The sequence below is a fragment of the Poecilia reticulata genome, chromosome 15 (genome assembly GCF_904066995.2).
Source record: "Poecilia reticulata chromosome 15, P_reticulata-male-v2, whole genome shotgun sequence".
In the NCBI taxonomy this organism is placed as follows: domain Eukaryota; kingdom Metazoa; phylum Chordata; class Actinopteri; order Cyprinodontiformes; family Poeciliidae; genus Poecilia; species Poecilia reticulata.
In genome coordinates, this window is record NC_088844.1 from 7,089,361 (window position 1) to 7,109,984 (window position 20,624).

A 20,624-nucleotide genomic window follows, 5' to 3' on the forward strand; every position below is an offset into this window, starting at 1 on the left:
AAGCCTAAACGGCTTAGTGCTTTGTGGTTGGAAGAGTGCATATGTGTGCATGTAATCATTTGACCCTCACAGAAGTAGAATCAGCCAAAGATTTGTTCTGGGCTAAAGCATGCGACCTAAAAATGCCAAATGTTGAACCTCTAGTCGCCAGTAGTGTGTTTGGGAACTCCATCACTTGGTGCACCTTTTTCTCCTGTTTTTATCTCAAAAATGGCTTCATTGGTGCTGACATTATGACATTTTTTTTAAATCTGTCAATCCCACTTGTCTTACCTAGTTATTAAATTTCACTATGTCACAACTGTGATGAAACAAAATCATGTTCTAGTAACTGAAGCATAATTAGGATGGTTCAAATTTGTGTCCAACAATATCAAGCTGCACAGATAAAATTTACAAGTGCAATAAAGAGGTTCAGCACAATAAGCTTTTGCACCTTGTTACACTACAGATTTAATGACTAACACAGTTCATGATGATCTAAATCTTAAAATGTCAGAATTTCTATTCAGTTTTGTACTTTTGAGTAAGCTTTGAAAGACATTATTCCTAATTAGTCTTTCTATTAAAAAATATATTACTGCAGCCTATAAAGCTGCACTGTTTTTTAAACGTATATATTTTGTTCTGTTTTGAAGAGAATTTCAGTCTGAGATTCAAATGGGAAATGCTGCAAAACCTATGCTGAATCAGCAGCTGGCAATAACATCTACTACTTTAAAATTTAAAGACTAAGTGAGCATGGCTAAAGTGACACTGGGCTAAACATTCCCCCGTGTTTCTGACCTTGGGGAGCTAGCCGGAGCCAAACCAATATTCTCCCAATTGATTAAATTATTTGATTAAAATTATTCAGAAACAATTAAATGGATTGATTTATCAAAATGTGCAAGGTTTCCATTTGCTCATTTTAATGTGGAGACTTTTCAACAAAAAATTTAGACAAATCTTCATTGAAAATCTGTTAGGATACGCAATGTTTGCTCTGTGTATAATTATAAACGAATCGGGAAGGTGGAGGAACACTGAACTAACCAATTTTGTCACGTTTGACTGTGAAGGTGAAAAAAGTGTTAAGAACTGAACTATGGGGGAAAAAAGCCTCATTTCCTAAATCTGTCTGCATTTTCTTCAGTTGTCCTAAGATATCTCTCTGAAAGTAGTTGCGAGTTTGCATTATGTTTGTGATTTTAAAATGAGGGATGTTTGGGGGCTCCACAGAGTCCTCCAGGCCGGTGTAGCACCCTGCGAGAACATCACCCACCAGCACACACCGACCCTCTCATTACCGATTGTGTGTATTCGCAGCCTCGGCAGCACACGATAAGGGCATGCGACGCTCAGCAGACTGCAACATTAGTCACGCAGCCCCCTGCATGCACATTTACAGACTCACATGCACTAAAAGCCCTGAATCACCACTGCTGCAGCTTACCACAGTGATGGCAGCAGCGATAAGAGATGGAGGGAGAATGAAAGAAAGCAAGAAGGGGCAAACACCTCAATATCTGCTCGTGCCAGAGTGTGAAAAGGAAACAGAGGGGTAGCCAAGTGGGCAGGTGTTCGGTATTTAGTGATTGAGATGGTTTCGCCTTTAGTTGAAATGCGGCGGCAGATAAACAACCGAACGACAAGTCACAGCTTTGCAACAGTTAAGTGATACATCTGCTAATAGTAAGGAAACCTCTGGGCTGTAATCAGTTCCCTCAGGATTCTTACTTTTTTGCTAAATGCATTATTCTCTGCAAATGGTGCAAAGACTTGCAGTTTTATGTTAGCGTAGCACAAACATGTGTTTTGTAAATCTTCATTAAAAAAATAAGGACACATCCAGTTAAACTTTTATTTATACAAACTTATGAATTATTTATTCAATCAACCTCTGGTTGTGGGTCTTTGTGTTGTCTTCTGCTTTACTTCTGAAATTTTAGATGTCATAATGTGATAAAAGTTTCAAGATCAGTTCAAGAAAAAGAACAGTTGAAACCCTACAGGAGTCGGTTCACGCAGGGAGTAAAACACAAACTCGATCATGATTTTATGCAGTTTGATTCTAAACGAGATTAAGATCTGAAATGCTGAACGTTGCTTTTTTTCTGGTAAAAGATGGTTTTAAAATGCTCATAATGGAGAGAGAAGGATTGGGTTTGAAATTCTTACTGTATGACAGTCTTGAGTAAAAATACCACAGTTTTACAGTGTCACAGTATTAACAAACATTTACAGCAAAATGGACATGGTCTAATTTATAGACTAAATTTTATTATTTGTATACACTGTCTTATAAAATTAGGGGATTAACAGTTAAGAAAACATGACAATTGAGGAGAATATGACTTTTGCCATTTTGCTGTTTATAGAGCAGTATAATTAGCAGGCTTATTGAGTCAGGCTAACTACTTAGTTAGAAAAAAAACTGCTCATAGCTTCCCCTAAGTGAACTTTTTTGGATAAGTTTTTAAGCACTGATTTACTTGGCTGTTTTGTACATTTTCAGTTGAAAAAGTTCAACATCTGTGTTGAAGTTTCACTTATTGAGTGTTAAGAGTTCAGGTAGACGTTTTTTATCCGTGCCCTCATTTTAAAGTGGGTGAAGACTATTTATGCAGCTGTTCTGTTTCCTCTTCTCACATTCGCTCTGCCTTCCCCCTCCACCAATAACTTTATTTCAAATAAATATACAGGAACATAATAAAACATGGACAGTATAGAATAACTTGAAAGTAAACATCAGAGACATTAAACATGTAAAATATGTTGTCAGAGCTAAATTGGTGCTCGAGGATTGTAGTCGTTCAAGGGCAGATGTAATTTGAAATGAAGTTAGCGCTTTAGCTTTAGCTTCTGCTACACATTGTGTTGGTGGAGAGCTTTCGCATTTACGGAGCTAAAGTTTTACCTAACCCTAAGACACCACTGGTGTGTCTGGTGTCAGAACCATTCAAAACAACTTTGAATGGTTTGTCAGAACCATTCAAAACAACTTTGAATGGTTTGTCACCAGATCCATGCTTCCTGAAAGCTACAAACACAAAGTACTCCTACATTCTGTTACTGAGTTGGGAGACATCATCTGAGAACCTTCAGCTTTGAGATCTTCTTGCTCTTTACTTTTTATGCCCTTCAGTAAATTTAAATAATACTCACTAGCTCTGTGAGCTTCCATGAGTGTATGTGCATCCAAACACTCACACATGCACACCCCTTCACGCAAAAGCACACTCAAGGACATCAGTGCTTCCACATATCCCAGCTCTTGTCCTGTTTTAAAATATTTAATTGGCCTTTTTGTATAAAAGCCCAAAGCACTTCATAAATAAATTTTTCTCAATTTGACACAAGGTTTTAAGAGGCTAGCGGAAGCTGACAGCCTAATAAACAAAACAAAGTGCGAACAGGCTAATTGCTGACTTTGTTTTTCAGAGTCAATAATGTGAAGACGCTCTAACAACTCCTCGTCTACGCCCCGTTTCCCCATTTTCCCGTGCCGCCTCTATCAGCCGTCCCCCGCTCCCGCACACCCTGCTTCACTATCTCCCTCCGTCTCAAGCGGTGGAACGTGTTTGCCCTAATTGTCGACTTTATTACACGTTTCGCCGTCTTATTAACGTTGCCGCGACGTCAATCTCGACCCGAAGTCGGTTTCTTTTTCCACTCGGCTTGGCATACTCGGGAGTGTCGGTAATAAAGCGTTTCTGCATACCAGTCCTGATAGAGGGAGCGTGTAGCTTTTTAACATGTGCTCACTTTGAAAACAATAGCAGCTTTTTTTTTTTTTTTTTGGCATTTTGCATAATCTGAATATATTTTCTGGCTTGAGGTTTTGTTGAAAGTCAAGTTAATTGCCTCCTTTTTGTCTTGCTCATGAGTGAGACACAGAATGAATGCACTTGTTTGTGTGTGTGTGGTTTTTTTTAGAGCTGCACATACTAAGAAATTATAATGAAGCTTCTATACCAGGGGTGTCAAACTCATTTTAATTTTGGGCCATGTCAAAAATATGAATGTTCTTAAAGGGCCGATTGTGTCAGAATCTAATGATAAAAACCCATTAAACTGTTAAAATATCAATAAACGGCTCTTTGCTTCAGCATTCAAGAAGTGTTCCTTAAAATGAAATAATAATTGAATACCTTTTCAGTCAATCCAGAATTTCTTGATTGTTTTTGTGTTTTTTTGCAGTCAAAATCAGATTTTGCTAATTTAGAACTATTTGTAAGGATGTTTTTTACAACATTTAGACTAATGTAGGACGTTAAATGTGACTTTTTACTAATCGAAGTATTGATCACGGACTACAACTTGACATCAAGTAAGGCTGAGGCAGCAGTAGCAGTCACTTAACCACGATGTTTTTGGCCAATTTTGATTTAAAAAAAAAAAAAAACAGCAGTAAAATCTGAAAAAAGGTAGATTTTTTTGTGTGAATTTCGCAGTTTTGCAAAAAAGTGAAGGCACTTATTGATGTAATTTGGAGTCTAGAGGGCCACATAAAAAGCTACAGCAGGTTGGATTTGGCCCCTGGGCCTTCAGTTTGACACGTCTTCTACCAGTTTTATCTGCTGCTCTTGTTGTAGGTGTGTAAATGGTTAAAATGAGCTACTTTGGACCAGTATTTGATAAAAATGTCTGAAGCAGACCTAAGAGTCACTCTTTCATGTCTTGTTCTCACGCAGGTGTCGTATTGTGATGAAGGTTGTGAAGTAGGTTGTGTATTCTGTCTGTCTCAGAACAACGCTGAGGAGCTGCGGGCCGAGCGTCTACGCAGAGCCACGGAGAGGCTTCGGAGTCCCGTCGTCTTCAGCAAGGATTCCGCTGTGAGGAAGACTCAACTGAAGTCCTTCAGTCAGTATGTGGAGAATAGACCGGGTGAGGACAGTGTAACTCAGACACACACCTCTGTAGTTAGCAAGGGAGGCCAGTTCACTTCCAGTTTAGTGTTGAAAACAAAATTTCCCATTAGTAGGTTGGTAATTTGGCACCATGCTCCAATTCTCTTGTTTAATGTTGTCTATTACTTGAATAAGTCATTCATGACCTCTGAATAAATCAGTTCTATTAAGAGAACAAGAATGAATGTTTTCCAGGATTGGACTAGACCATATCTGCTCCCTCCTCTTGGAACTTGTTACAAGAAACTTTTAGGTTGACTGAATTCATCTAGTTTAGTTGTTTAAATCTAAACTAAAAATTCTTGAGGCTGATTCAATGACAATGCAGCTGGGTTTGTTTTAAAACTTGACATTTTCTTTTGGCGGTGTATTTTTTGTATCATATTTGTTGCTGCCTCTTGGCCAGGACTCCCTTGAAAAAGAGGTTTTAATTCTGGTAAAATGAAGGTTAAATAAAAAAAAAACGTCCTGTTTGCAGTTCTAGGGACACACAATATATCGGCACTAATATTGCTACCGGCCAATATTTGTTGTTTTTAAACACATCGGAATCGGTCTGATAAATAAAACTGGCCTATATCAAAAAATGATATTTATTTCCATCTTCTTGTCTTTATGTTTCTGGAGGAGGAGGTTGGTTATGTAGTATTGGCTTGGTCATGTGACAGTGACAGTCATCGCGCTGTTTTCTGCTTTGTAACTGTTAATACCACATGTTTGTGAAAATCAAACCAGTGAAACTATTGTATTTTTACTCTGGATTGTGAAAGCAGACCACACCTCCAAGAAAATGTAAGTTTTGCCTTTAATGAAAGACAGAACTCTGGATAACCAATACAAGTGTTCCTGTAAAATATCAATGTAGATTTATTTATGTTAATATGGTTTTGGTTTGTTTGGGGGTTTTTTTGTCTCCTTGCTTTCAGAAGTGAAGCGACAGAAATCCGTTCCTGAAGATTTAAAGAAGGCTGACGAGGACAGAGATTCACCAACAGAATTTGACCTTCACAGACCATTTGAAGAAGAGGTTTGTTTATTTAAAATCACTTCAAAAGCAAGAAATGAAGGATGTTTTGTTTAAAATAAGTCAAAAATCAGGAATTCTGTGAGGGCTGTTTTTTTTTTATAAACTCTGGATTCTGTCACCAGTTCTTGATTAAATTTTCATGCAGGTCTCAGAACAATTTGGAGAACATCAGGGTGTCTAAATACTCGATCATTTCAGCTACTTGACTTGTTTTATTTTCTCATCATCAGTTGTGTGTCTTATGTGTCTGCAACTAACAATTATTTTAGTAATCGATTATTCTGACAATCGGATAAACTTGACATATTCTGTAGCTTTCTCATTTAACAATTTAAGCTTTTTTTACACATTAGAAATAATCAAAAGATGCAAGTATAATACAATTCCAATTTTTAATAAGAAAATAAAAATGTACATAGCATTCCTTTAGTGTGCGCTTGATCATATGTAGCAAATGATGCATCTCCAGCTTAAAGAACCTTGTCTAGTAATATGTTGACTATTTTTTGATTAATAAATAGATGCAAAAGGTGTTTTGTAGGAGGTTTTTCTAGAATTTTTACCAGGTGAAGCTAAAAGTGAAACTTCAGGAGTTGTGGGTAGAACATACTTAAAAACAAAGAAGGTTTTTCATCTTCAATACAAAATGTATATATTTTTTTATACAGTTTTGCCTTAATTACTTCTATGAATATGATGTTTCAGCAAATGGGCTTTTTTAGAAACTATGTATTCAAGTTGACAATTATTTCAGTACTCACGATTAATTCTATTAATCATTTCAGTCCTGGTGTCTCATCTCAACACGTTTCCTCCTGTTCGGTTCCTGCCACTCTTACATTTCCCACCTTGTCTTCAACTTCGTCACCTCTGAGTCTCTCACTTTTACCTCAGCCGTCCCCTCGTTACCACGGGGACATCTAAGTATTGATCTAACGCACCGCCACCTTAATTATAACAGCGGTAGATATCGGCCGCTGTGTGGACGTGCGTGCGTGTGTGTGTGTTCACGTCCTTTAAGAATACACACATTGTCTTCTCAAACAGAGTGTTTATAAGAACACTATTATTTCAGTGGCTGAGTGTTTGAGCATGTGGGCCACTAGAGACCATGAGGTGAATCCGTCTTCCCAAGCAGTCCTCTCCTACCCTCGACCCTCCACCTCGGCCTCATCCAACCACACACGTGCACAGCCCTCCTCCCGGTGCCCGGGCCCCAGGGTTAATGGGTGTTCAACCTTTCCATTATCCCGATCAGCCAAGAATTACCTGCTGAATGATGTTTGCATTAATATAATATATATGGTAATTTCCCTCCTCTTAATTACGGCTGGGCCGAGCGCGGCAAGGGGAGTGGGCTGATCATGTGTAAAATTGATTTGCCAAGGAAAAATATGGTGATAGAGCGAGAGCACGCAGAAGGGGAGGCTGCAGGGAATCTTTAGCACGCACACACACACACACACACACACACACACACACACACACACACACACACACACTTGTACAAATGAGACGTGCACAGAGCTACATGAATGCACTCTCACATGCTGGAAAGAGTACAGGAAAAAGTGCTGGCCTGGGTGGAATGAAGGGGAGGGGAAAAAAAAAACTTTTTCTCCTGCTCACTAGTTCTCCTTCCCATTAAGAAAAACGAAGTGCATCAGCAATAAAAATGGAGATATTTTTCGGATGCATCCTCATTGGTTAAATTTGAATAAACATTTTCCTCACTCAGAGGGAGTCTGTCTGAAGAATAGCAAACAGCCCGGAGACAGAGGTGAAGAGGGGTCACAAATGGAGAGTCTATTAAGCGCCTATGCTTATAGAATGATGGGGTTGTGTATTTGTGTGTTTGTGTTAGCGTTGAGCGGAGTTGGTGTCGGGATGTGTGAGAAATTGGAAAGACTTTGCTGAAGTGGAAGAGCGTGTTTGAGGGTTTAAGCAGAGCTGAATCAAAGGTTTAATTTAATAAACTTGGAGAAGTGAGCCGCAGGTGGACTGATTCTAAACTGCAAAACATAAACAAGTTTGCTCACTAATATACTATAATAAACGTATCCTTTATTGTCCCATGGTGGGGAAATTTAGGTGCAGCAGCACGCAGGTTCAAATAAAGATAAAGTATTAAAAATATATAAAAACAAACAAATTAATAACACACTGTACATTAAGGACAAGATTACAACAGTCACTATGGGATGTTGCTGTGTTTTTTTGTGACTTAAAATGTCAAATTTTGCGGCTCCTTTTTCCAAAAAGGTTTAAAGTATTTTCAAGCTTTATTTTTCCCATAACTTAGTCTTATACAAAAGTTTAAATTACTGCACACACCCTTCTCAAAAGAAATGGATTGTAGCATATTATATTAAATATAATATGCTACAATCCAGTATATAGGTGCAAATAACATGTTCAAGTTATTATTAGTTACCCTGAATATAAACAAAATCATGTCCTCAGGATTTGTCAGAGCAAAAGAATTACATATTGATCATTCAAGTTAACATGAAATGTATGCATATGAACATCTGCAGAAATAAAAATGTTATTGTTTATGGTCACATGCATTTATCCTTCAAGTTTGGCTTTCAAGAGATGCAGTGGAACAAGAAGTTAAATTAGAAGGGGGTCAAAGGGATTCGTCAGAATTACGCTGAGTTGAATTGGTCAGAAAAGACGGAAATACAGAAAATGTTGAGATGATTGGTCAAATTGATCAGAGAGACACGTGAATTAGCAGTTAATAATTGTAATTCCAACTTCTTGGAGGGACTGATTATCACTTAAACACATTGATCAGAAATAGCAAACTCTAAAAAATAAAAATAAGCTATGGTTATAGAGTAACAGCTGGTGGGAGGAAGGATCTGCGTTGATGCTCCTTTCTGCAGAAAGGATGCAGCAGTCTGTCAGTGAAGGAGATCTGCAGTCCAGGGACAGTTTTCTGCTTGGGATGGGAGACGTTGTCAAACAGTGATGTAATTTTAGTCCTTCTGTCTCCCACCACCTGAACTGGGTCTAACTTGATGTATATATTTAGTTATTTTTAATACTTTGCTAATGCTCAAAGTACGTTTGCTCAAAGTTCAGTGTAATAGATGTCAACATCAAAATATTCAGCAGTAGTATCTTGACTGTTTTTCTGCCGTGCACCCATAAAAATCCATATATTAAGCCACAGAAGAACATAAATGGACAAATTTAACTAACTTCAGTTTTGGATCTAAAGTAAGTCAAGATGTTAAACTCCCTGTAATTTTGAATAATTCTGCCTCTGTGTACAGGTGATGCTTCTGAAGTGATTATTCCTTTACTTAGGTCTTTGTTGTGTGTTTCTCATTGAAGTTCAATAGTCAAACACACTGGGTATTCTTGATTGACTTCAAACTTCATATTTTCTGTGTATTTTTCCTATTTGTCACACAGTACACAATTTTTAAATGAATGTTTGCTGCTTCACTTTCACTTTCCAAACTGTCAAATTTAAATTGCATTTTTTGGCTAAATATGTTTTCATTTTTCATTTACATTATTTGTTGGCCCAAATGATTAGTTAGTTCTGGCGAGTTTCTCAAAAGCATGCCTTTATACTTAAGGGGGGGGAATCTGGTTTGAACAAAAAGTTGGTGTAATATTGATTTAAAATAGATCTGCAGATTGTCTTTATATCATTCTTAGTGTTAAGGGTCAGTGTGTCAAATACTGAAAAATCAATGTTTTTTTACTTTAGATGCATCAAAACTGCATAAGACTGACAGATGTCTTAAACATGAAGGCGTCTTCATGAATGTTTATAAATGTTTTCATTAAGTGTCATTTAGCAAACAATGACACTTTTAATGCAAAACCGCACTAAAGTGTAATTTTGAGAATTCAAAAGGATAATTCTTATGCACACCTTAAAATGAAGTGTTGCCAGTAAAACAAAAAGATGCATGTTAAGGACATATATAGGAATAATCTTTCTATTGGATTTGAAACTACTACCTCTATCAAAAGAACTTTCTGCACATTTTCTTTTCCTGTTTTTCCATTTGCGTCAAAGTCAGTGAAACTTTGAATAGACCTCAAAAGAAATTCACATATCTGCATCAGCCAGAAAAAGTCTAACAGATGAATAATAAAGTTGACAACAGGGATAGGAAACGTTGAGAAATTAATAAAAAACGCAGCTGTTTTTTTCGTGTGTGAAGTTTTCTTGGTGAAATATGTTTTTCAAGTGCACTGATTTTCTGTTTTTTAAAGCAATTTTACCCTCTCCTCTTTCTGCCTTTATTTCCCTCCAACTCTTCCTTCATCCTCATCACTTCCATTATTCCCTCTGTTTCTCTCCTCGGCCTCGTTCTGCTTTTATCCCCCCCTCTCTCTTTTTTTTTTCTTTCCTCCTCCTCCCCTCTGTCTAATGCCAACTCTCACTACTCCTCCTTCTCTCTCTCATAACTATTCTTTCGCGCTCTGCCTCGCTCTCGCTCTCTCCCGGTCGACAGAAGGCGTTCAAAGACACCAGTCAGTATGTGGTTGGGGAGCTGTCTGCGCTGGAGAGCGAGCAGAGGCACATAGACGCCCGAGCAGCTCGCGTGGAGAAGAGGCTGCGCTATCTCATGGACACAGGTACCCCAAGCCCAATTACACTGGAAAAACTGTTTTGGCAAATTGAGCGTACACACATGCGCGCACACACGCACGCACACATTTATGTACACTCAGAGAGTTTGTGTGTTTGTGACGGAGGGAATCTTTGAAGCCCCCCTTCACCCCCCGCCCCAATCCCCTGAATTCCCTCCCCCCGCCCTCTTGGATGAATGTTGTGCGACGTAGCGCTGGGTGGATATGAAAGGAGGGGTGAGGGAGGAGACGGGAGGGTTGGGGGAGGGAACGAGGGGAGTGTGTCTCGGGGATGGGAGAAGAAGGGAGACCTCTCTGGGCCGGGGTGATAAGGGAGCCCTTCATGGGGGAAACGATAACTGGGTGCGATAGCCGAAGTCTGCGCCGCCGCCGTTTGCCAGCCGCGGCCCCAGCCAGCCTCCCCAACTATTGAACAGTTGCGCTCAGCCATGCACAGCTACACACACACACACACGCACACACACCCCCCAGTACATATCTGGCCTTCATTGATATGCTGTATAAGGAAAGACGGGGGTGAGTTAAAGGGAGAGGCAAAGAAATGGCAAAGAGAGAGAACAACACGAGCCACCGACACAGTTCACAAACCCGCGACACAAAACGCTCATGCGCCCCGTAAACGTGGTGTGGCGTACAGAGCCAGATTCGGAAGGTTTTTTTTTTTTTTTTAAGGTTCGGGGCCCCCTGAGTAAAGTCTTGTTAAGACATGAGACACTACACCGAGCCAAAAAAAAAAAATACGGAGGGGCCTCGGCTCTGTCAAGCCCCCAACTGAAATTGGAGAATCGCTCCCTCCCATTGGTGACGATAATCGTCCCATTTCTCACCCGGGAATACTCCAGGGCAGGGGGAGAACGTGAAATTTTTTTTGATATTTGCGAATGTTTTGAAAATGTAGTGATTTAACAGTAACTCTTGTGCTTTTCTTGACACGTTGGTGGTGGATTTAAGCCCGAAAATCGTGGAGAAAAAAAAAATGGTAACGGGGCCAGGGCAGAAGAAAGAGCTTTTAGAAATGGAAACCGGGTTGCTGAGATTTGTGCTCACCTTCTCCATCCCATTTGGGTGCTGATATTGAGGCTATCTCGTTGCCATTTGTTGTGTTTGCTTTCCTCCTTTTCGCCGCCCTCCCCTTCCTCTGTGCCCTCTCTCCCTGTCGGAGCGCACGCCATTGTGTCATCTGAAGGGCTGTTTTCCTTCTTCTTCTTCTTCTTCTTACCCAACTGTTAAAGCAGCCACTGGCCAGTGAGGAGCCGGGTTATTTACTTTCAAACACCATAAAGAAATGTATATATGAGATACACACCTATAGTCCCCTCCTGAAAATGTGATTTTCTAGAAAGAGATGAGTCGAATACAGAAAGGTAAGGAGGAAATAATAAAAAGGATATCATATCGAGAAATTCTCCTCGGCTTCCTTGTTACGGTGTACCACAGTCATATATGTGCTTTTGCTTAGCAACAGAACCAACCTGTTGTTCAGTTGTCTTCTTCATTTACGGGATACTTATAAAGTGTCCCCAACCTTCAAGCTTTTTCACGTCAGTTTTCTTGGTATTTTACATGGTCGATGGGGTGCACCAATCAGTTGGCGCACATTTCCTTAATTTACTGGAAGAGGCGATTGGCTGAAACCAAGCTTTTCTATCTCCGCATAGGTTTAGCCACTGTATGCCCACCAGGTCACGTCTGCATGTGTATGGTTAGCAATAGTCACTCCACTATTGACAGTTTAGTAACTTTGTCACTATATTTAGTGACTCTTAACGCAAAAATATCTGGCAGATCAGGCTTTTTAAAGATTGTTGATTAGCCAAAAAACTGCAATTGGTACACTTGTGGTGAAGGAACAATGGCATTTTCAAAATGCTACTTCATTTTCCTGTTAGCGATCAACCAGACAGCTGCAAACCATAGTGATAAACAAGAAGTCTAAAATGCTACATTATTTTCCAATTTGTTCATTAATTTTTTTTTTTTTTACAAATATACATCTGAAACTCGTGTGTTAGGCTTGTATTTAACTTTCTTTTATTCCCGGCTCAGGTGGTAGAATCTCTTTACTGGACAATTGCCTCCACAAATCTGCCGTTTATGGAAGAGTTCCAGGAATAATAATTACCTTTGTTTAACAATTTTTTTCCTGTTGAGATCAAAAGATCTGTTTTCCAAGAGAGAGACCTGGAGAAGAATGGCAGCATACAAAAGAAAATAAATACTCAGTCACAACACAATCACAATAAGATTTAAACAAATGACTTAAGTAAGACAACTTAAATGTAATGGTCTTTAACATTCAGAGATTCTAGTTCTACTGCTAGTTTGGAAGCAGATAGAAGCCTTGTGCCGTTTCCACAAGGCAAACGGTGAGTAGATTAGTCTCAACCTACTCAGATTGACTCCAGAGCTGAACTTCTATTCTATATCCACAATGCAGTTTGTTGCCGACAACTAACTCTCCACGCCCTGCTGCCCCATCCCTGTTTGAAACATAGTGGCAGTAGTATCATGCTGAGGGAATGCTTTGTTTTTCCACTGGAGAGATGAATGGGTGAACATTTTAGTCAGTAGATGTTTAAAGGTGGTGGAGAGCTATCCTAAAAGACATGCTGACTAAAGCACGCACCGCATTTTTTTAGATTATTTGTTAAAAGTTGGTCAGTCATGTATCTTTTTTGCTTTGAGTTCTCAGTTTCACACTAAGATATGTTATGTATCCTGTAAAATCCTAATCAAATACACTGAACTTTTTGAGAGAATACTTTTTCATGCCACTGTTTATAATTATGTTTGATTCTAGGTGAGAAATCATAGGCTATAACACAACCTGACTGTAGTTCAGCATTTCTTTAAATCAACCTTTACTTACATTTGTGTGCATAAGTTTTTCAAGAAAAAATTAGTACGTTGTATGTTATTATTTTGATATTTACATAAATAGAAATGAAGTTATTTTATTCTTTTTGGTTTTTGGGAGGGAAACTGGTTTGCAGAACCAGTTATTAGTGTTTCTGTTGCTACTTGTAGGTACTTGACAGCTCAGAACAGCAGCTTTATTCTACTTGTAAGTTTGTAACATTTTGTCTCCTACTAGTCCGTACTTATTCACTTGTGTGACCCAACGCCTAGACGTGAAATCGGCTCCTATGTGCCATCAGCTGCCAACGCTGATCAGGTGTCTCTGACCACAGTAACCCAAAACTAAATTACGCATATCCTCTTCTGTATTCTGAATAATACAATTCCCAACCGCTTGAAGACTAAGTACTTCTTGACACTGCTCTCTTGAAGGTTGTGAAATAAAAAAGAGAGGCATCTTTTTGTTCTTTTTTTAACACTAATGTAACCCTATTTATCTATTTTATCCTCAAGTAATTGACTGGACATGGACACTTCCTTTTACCCAACTCTGTTTTACTCAAGATCCTCAGTTATATATTTAAGACCTTCTTCAAAAAAATCTTGTAGGCTTATATTGAGTTAATAATAAAACTATTTTCCCTAACAAATGAAAAAAAGAGAGAAAAACTTGGAAAGAGAAATACAATTTCTCACAACAAAGTTGAGTAAAAATGGGGTTAAAAACGGCCAAATAATGAACAACTCAACTAAACATCCACGGTGGGGCTTACTACCCTAAGACTTAATGAGTCTCAGCTCCTGATCATTTATATAAAGATGTAACAACTACTAAATCAGCTGTTAGAAATGTAATTCTGATAAACTGTGTAAAAATTGTGTGCAATGAATATTGTTTAAATTTATGATTATCCATCTTGTCACAGTTTTGTTAAAAATGTAATTCCAAAACCTGCAATAGAAAACATTCACTTCTTTCCAACACAGTGAATATTTTCTGTATTACTTTATATCAGTCTTAGATTTAGTTTTTTCACCAAATAAAGTGAAAGAAAAGAACATTTGCTAATTTTGCAGAAGTAATAGATGACTCAAAACAAGCTATATTTTTGCAAAGGATTGTTTTTGCTATTTTAAATGTTTACAAGTCAAACAAACGTTCTAAAATAAATCAACAAATATTTAGCTGCCTAATTTCTGGCTTCCAACACAAAGTGAACCCAACATTAAAATAATTTCCTGTATTTTCAAACAAATTTTACCTTCATTAAGTTTAAGTTTATTTAAGTTTTTATGAGCAGAGAAACTATTATTTTTAACTTTAACATTATTTTAAGTTCAAGGAACATTCTAATTTTTCTTAAAGCTTTTATTATAAAGATTTGTGAGAAGTTCTGTCTCGGTTCATTTGCTTTGGATAAAGTCGTCAAACTTCTTCAGCTATTGGATTTTGCGCCATTTAGTTTCTCCTTATAGCTATACACAGATCATGTTTGTCCCAGAAGTCTGACTAATTCATAACAAATAATTCAGGAAAATCAGACCGGTCTAGAGAACGCCACATCTGGGTAAAAGTGGAATGAGCGTTCTGTGGTGACTGTGGCTCATTGGGTAGCGTAGGCTTCCTGCAATCGACAGGTTTGACAGGGGGAAAAGGTTGTTCAAAGGGTTTGAATTACTTGACACGAAGCAGTGTGAAAGAGAACTGCAGTAGCTGAAAATGTAACAAATGTTGCAACCTTGGTCCCCAGTCAAACTAAGACTACCGGTGTTATGTCATATCAGCATACGCTGTCAGAAACGCATGCGTGAATATGCATGCGTCCGCATTAAGAGGTCCGCGACATTTAGAGGAGCTGTCAGGTCAGCATACATGATGAGATGTGACAAAAATGAGTGAATAAATTGTTTTTAATGATAGTTAGATGGCTGTACATGCATTGTTGTTTGAAAGTGTATTTAAAGCAGGGTCTAGTTGCAGCTGCAGTCAAATGTATGAAACATGCCTCCCTGTTCGTTGATGTTGGTGTGACTGGTTAACTGCTAAGACAGGATGTCATAGAGTTGTTGATAACAAAGTGTATGACAATCTAACTTCTACGTTATGGTGTCATGTTGTTGATTTAAATAAAAGCATATGGTGAGCACAGCGTATTGTCTGACAGATACAGCCGTCAGTTTGTGCTGCGCGTGTAGCGATTTAGCAACGTATGCTGATCTGGCAGAACACTGGACTGTCAGATGTGTAAACACCATAAAGCACTTTGAGTGGTCGGTCTGACTGAAAAAGCACTAGATAAGTTAAGTTCATTTACTATTTAAATTTTGCAGTTGGGTAACATAATTTAATTTAATGTAAAATGGTAATACCACCATTACCAGGGTAAACATTAAAGCCAGGAACAGTTTCATCACTTTTCTTAGCTAGAGAGCCTAGCTGGGTTTAGATCTGGAGGTGTTGGATGGTATGAGAGCTGTCCTACCAGCTCAGATGTGCAGAGTAATCGCTGCAGCGCACGCGATCACATGATTCAGCCCTCTCAAAGCGAGTTTGTGTGACCTCGGCGTGCAGCGTTGCCGTGGCGGTGCACCGCACTCCAGGACCGGTGAGCAGATGCGAACGGACAAGACGGGCTGACCCGTGAACAATTTGCTCATCTCTCCGCTCCAGCAGTGGGGGAAAACTTGGAGAGGGGGGGGGGAAAGATCCGTGGCGAAAGGCACGCCACTGCCTCACATTCCGCCTCTCTTTGATATCACATGTCTTTGCTTTGTCATTCACTCCGGTTTTTTTTCTCTCTAATCAAAGACTTGCTTCTTCTTTGTTGCGTTTTTCATTTCTTTTCATCCTTGTGAAATCTCAGTTTTCTCCCACCCTTTCTTCCTCCCTCCTCTCCTCCTCTCCCTCGGTTCGGGCACGGCGCAGCTTTCCGCAGCATTTTCTATTACGCGGCGGCCCTCCCCAGATGAGTCCAAAGTAATTGGGGTGGTTAATTTATTTACTCAGAGGCAGTTCACAGCACATTAAATAATAGAGATAATTGAACAAGAATTGTCAAGTGTCTTCTGATATCAGACACATTACAGGAGGGAGTGTGCATAAAACTCCATTTCTATGCCCCCATTGTTTATGGTAATTAAGTACACAGATTTATTCCTTGGTCGCCTTCCAAGCTTATGGCAAGCGGCATTGTTGTCTTCTATTAATATGTAATCAGTAAATAGTTTAATTTTCTAATCTGTGGTTGGAGAATTCACTTTCTAACAACTCTTAATTACTGCTGGGCTCTAATGAGTCTCGCCGTGCCGCTGCAGCCAGCCAATCAGGAAGCCCGGCTCTGGGTCGGGGGGGAATTTGAATTGCTGCAACCCTTCCCCAGCCTCCACCTCCACCCCCCTCGACTAATGAACTTGTTATTCTTGCACCTCTGGGAGCGCTGTCCTTCACACATCCAACACTAGGAGAACGTTTCACCTCCTGTAGCAAACCAGATATTAATAGTAGAAGAAAGCTGAGCAGAATTCTTATAAATATTTACCATTACATTCCTATAAAGCTAGCTTTATTTTAAGGATGTGGCTAACATAGGCTAACTAGGTAGGATTAATGTAATGTGGTGGTTTTTTGACTAATATTGTCATCTTTTTAATATAAAAAGTTGTTGAATTGGAATACAGATTAGTTATTAGTATGAGGAAGCTTTTAAAGCACCATTGCAGCAATCCCCTGACCTCTGTTGAATATATCTAACAACCCCCCCTAACTGGCCCCCACACTATTTACACACGCCTCCTGTTTCAAATAGCTATATAAGCAGCAACATTGGACGCAATTATCCAAATAATGCCACTTAGCTGCAGCGCAAAAGCTGCCCCTCACCTACTGTGCATTTGATAAGAGATAAACAAGCAGAGAGGGGAGAGAATGACTTTTAGCTCTGCCAGATTAACATACGTTTAAAAAAAAAAAATCGCACTCGAAGCCGATAAGATTGACGCGGGGGGTTTTGTGGCACGCGCTCCCTTTAATCTGCCTTTGTGTCTGCAAGTCGGCGAGAGGAAAACGGCACAAGGAGGAATCCAGCAAGAGCTTAATGCATCCTTTTTTTAGATGTTAGGCATATCGCGCTCCGAATCACAGGGAAGGATGGAGCGGACCGTTGACGGCTTCACAGCCGAGAGGAACCGGTTTTATTTAAATGGGAGGTGTGGGTTCAGTGACGTGAGAACCCTAAGCATCAGCCAGCGACTCTAAAGCTCACTTATCCAAAACACCCAGGACTGGCCCAAAGGCACAGGAGGCCCCGGGTGGAGCTTCACATGGGCACCCAGCTCTGCTTTTCTCCACCAGCTGAAACTGTAATGGTTGGAACAGCAGCTTGACTGCATTAAAACCTGAATTACATTGATTACAGATTCTTGACAAGCATTAAAATTATTTTAGTATTATTTATTGAATTAATCAGACACTAATTTGTTTATATCTTTCATCTTTTTTAAAAGTTTAATTTCTATTGTACTTATTTAAGAAACACAAATTCTAATTACAATTCTTGATTTTAAAAATTATTTTATTGTTTTTTTTTTTGGGTACACTGAGTATATTTCTAAAACATTCCTGTAGGAATTTATTCTTTTTTTAGAACAGCAGAGATATGACAAGCCAACCACAAGGATTACTCATACCTTGATCCAACCCTACAGACACTTGTTACACTGAAAAAACACAGTTTCACAAAGTTTCAAGTGAAAAATCTGATTAGACTTAAAATATCGCAAAACTTTTCAGCAAGATATGGAAGCTTGATTTAAGTCAATAATTCTTTAATAAGCTAATAAAGCTATAGTTCCACTTGTTCAAGTAGCCAGTGGAATTACCACTACTCTAGAAACTAGACCAAAAATACTTGGTAAGATTTTGTGTTTTTCCAGTGTAGAAAATCGTCAGTCATATATCTTTTTGCTTTGAGTTCTCAATACTTGGATTTCTCATAATGTTTCTTAATCAGGATTCATATTCCACCGTCGGTCACACGAGCCTTTCCTTTTCGCATTTATCTTATGTTTGCTACACAAACAGCCCACACAGCTTTGACTGTATTATCTGCAGCAGTTCCTTCACAAACGTATTGCTGAAGAAGAAGCTTAACATTAATTATTGCAACTGTGGGCAGATTACATCCACGGCCGCCTTGTAAGCACCGGCGGACTCGTCTTGACCTCCTATATGAGAGCTTAAAGACACAAGAATGGCATTTTACCAACTTTAATGGGATAACCAGTCTAATCTCTCAGCTTTGAGAGAAGTAGCGGTGTTTGGGCTATAATACCCTTTGCAGTTCATAGAGCGAAAGATGCAGGGAAGCGAGGTTGTTGCCGCCTGCGCTATTCAGCATTTGCTTCCTTTCGCAGTCATGTTTTTCACGTATTTACGTTAAAAATCAGAACCCTTCCGTTCAAAAAACAAGGTGAATATCATTAACTTCTTTACGAGAAACACGGGCTTTGTTGAGGGCTTTTATTTTTTGTCTGCTACGTGAATTTTGATTGCTCAGCAGTGAGATTGAGATTGCTGTTTATCGATAATCACGAAGCCAATTTGTAAGCTAAGCCCATGGCAACTGAGATGGGCGCAGCTAAGAAGATGATGTGCTCCCTCACTCATTTTCTCCTCGTCGTTGGGGTTCCAGGAAAGAACACTTGCTTCCCGTCCAGAGAGAGTTTTGAATGTGTTTGTGGTCATCCTGGATTCCCTTCAGGACCAAACTCGCCATTCTTTCCCGATGGGGACGAAAGGAAATCTGAGGATCACTCCTTTAAAACCTATTGCATTTTTTTCTTGCCTTTGAGGTGACAAAACAAAGGATTTGAGCTTTTTTGTTTTGTTCCGTTTTGTTTTGCTTCGTGTGTGCATGCACGACTTCAAGGGTTCAGCTGGGTCAGAACACAGATTAACACCCTCTCCCCTTGCACACTCATATACACTCTCATTCCCTGCTCCCGCCCTTAATCTCCTCGGCCATTTGAATGTTTGAGCAGCAAAACAATTTAATTAGTCGACTTGTGCAGAGGCGAGCCGTGTGGAGCCCTCCTAACACCCTCTGGCCCCTTCAGCCCAATGACGCGACCCTTGCTCCCAGATGTGCGCAGCTTCTTTTTTTTCTCCCCTCTTCCTTCTTTTCTCCTGCTTGGTGTCAGCCTTTCATACATTCTTTAACAGTGGGGATGAAAGGGGGATTTTTAGGAAGATTAGGGAATGGGATCTTCTAGGCATTGTCTGAGAATCTTCAGATAAAACGAGTGGGGTGGATGGAGTCAACGGGAGGCAGGCACGGAGTTTGTTAGGACGAAGGGACCTGCAGCAGCCAACCTAACGCTCACTAAAGTAGGATATATCTTGTTTTTCCTGTCGTACTGTCTTCATTTTCCGTGTTATGGTTGTCTCTTTCTCTTTAACTCAGGCTACTTTTTTTCTGTTTTGCTGTTCTTTTATCATTTTTAAGCCTACTAAAGCCCCATTCAAAGTTGCACTCACGGGGCCAAGCTCCCCGTCCTTCCTCAGGCAGCCGGCGATGGTGCCGATTAACATTTTGAGCCGAGGAGCGAGAATATGGGGATAGAGGAGGTGGGGAGGGTTGCTGGAAACAAGTGGGAGATGGACAATGGCCGCTTATGATAATCTGTTCTTTATTGGAGCATCCCGCCAATGCTTTCATCAGCCGCCCCTCTGCTCGAGACCCTGTGCAGCAGCCGGGCCAAACAGTGCCGCAAGCTGCCAAACACATCGTCACTGAGATGCAGCTGCTGAAACGCACACATCACGTCCACTGAGCCGTTGAAACTGAATCACAAGCTGCCTTTCCAGCACAATTGTGCACAAAGTCGAAAAAACTCAATTTTAATTAAATAAGAAATGCAATTAAAATCACATGAATACGTTTGTTCACGATATAAAAATGTGAAAAAACATGCAGTGACATCATCCGCCTACCGTTTCCTGCCGTCGTCTTCGTCTCTTCCCTCTGTGGCAACATCTGGTTGTTGATCATGTGACTTGTGATGCAAACAGCCGTTTCTACTGCAGTTTTGCGAAATACACCAATTTCAACACAGCTGAAAAAAACCATCTCATCCTAGTGCAAGAATTTTTTATTGAAATTTTTTATTTTTTTATTTTTTTTAATTGGCATTTCAATTAAGCAAATTTATTTTTGTAA

At 39.6% G+C, this 20,624-nt stretch overlaps 1 protein-coding gene across 10 annotated transcripts in view; it reads left to right on the forward strand.

The window, feature by feature from the left end:
- Nucleotides 1–20,624, forward strand: part of ehbp1 (EH domain binding protein 1) — a 178,189-nt gene that overhangs the window by 126,872 nt on the left and 30,693 nt on the right. For 7 of the 10 annotated variants that reach the window (XM_081616227.1, XM_081616228.1, XM_081616234.1 and 4 more), the window contains 3 exons: nucleotides 4,731–4,869; nucleotides 5,819–5,919; nucleotides 10,410–10,533. In XM_081616227.1, coding sequence (XP_081472353.1) covers nucleotides 4,731–4,869; nucleotides 5,819–5,919; nucleotides 10,410–10,533 — 364 coding nt within the window. The remainder of the gene's footprint in view (nucleotides 1–4,730; nucleotides 4,870–5,818; nucleotides 5,920–10,409; nucleotides 10,534–20,624) is intronic. The other 3 variants (XM_081616231.1, XM_081616230.1, XM_081616232.1) reach the window with 3 other exon arrangements.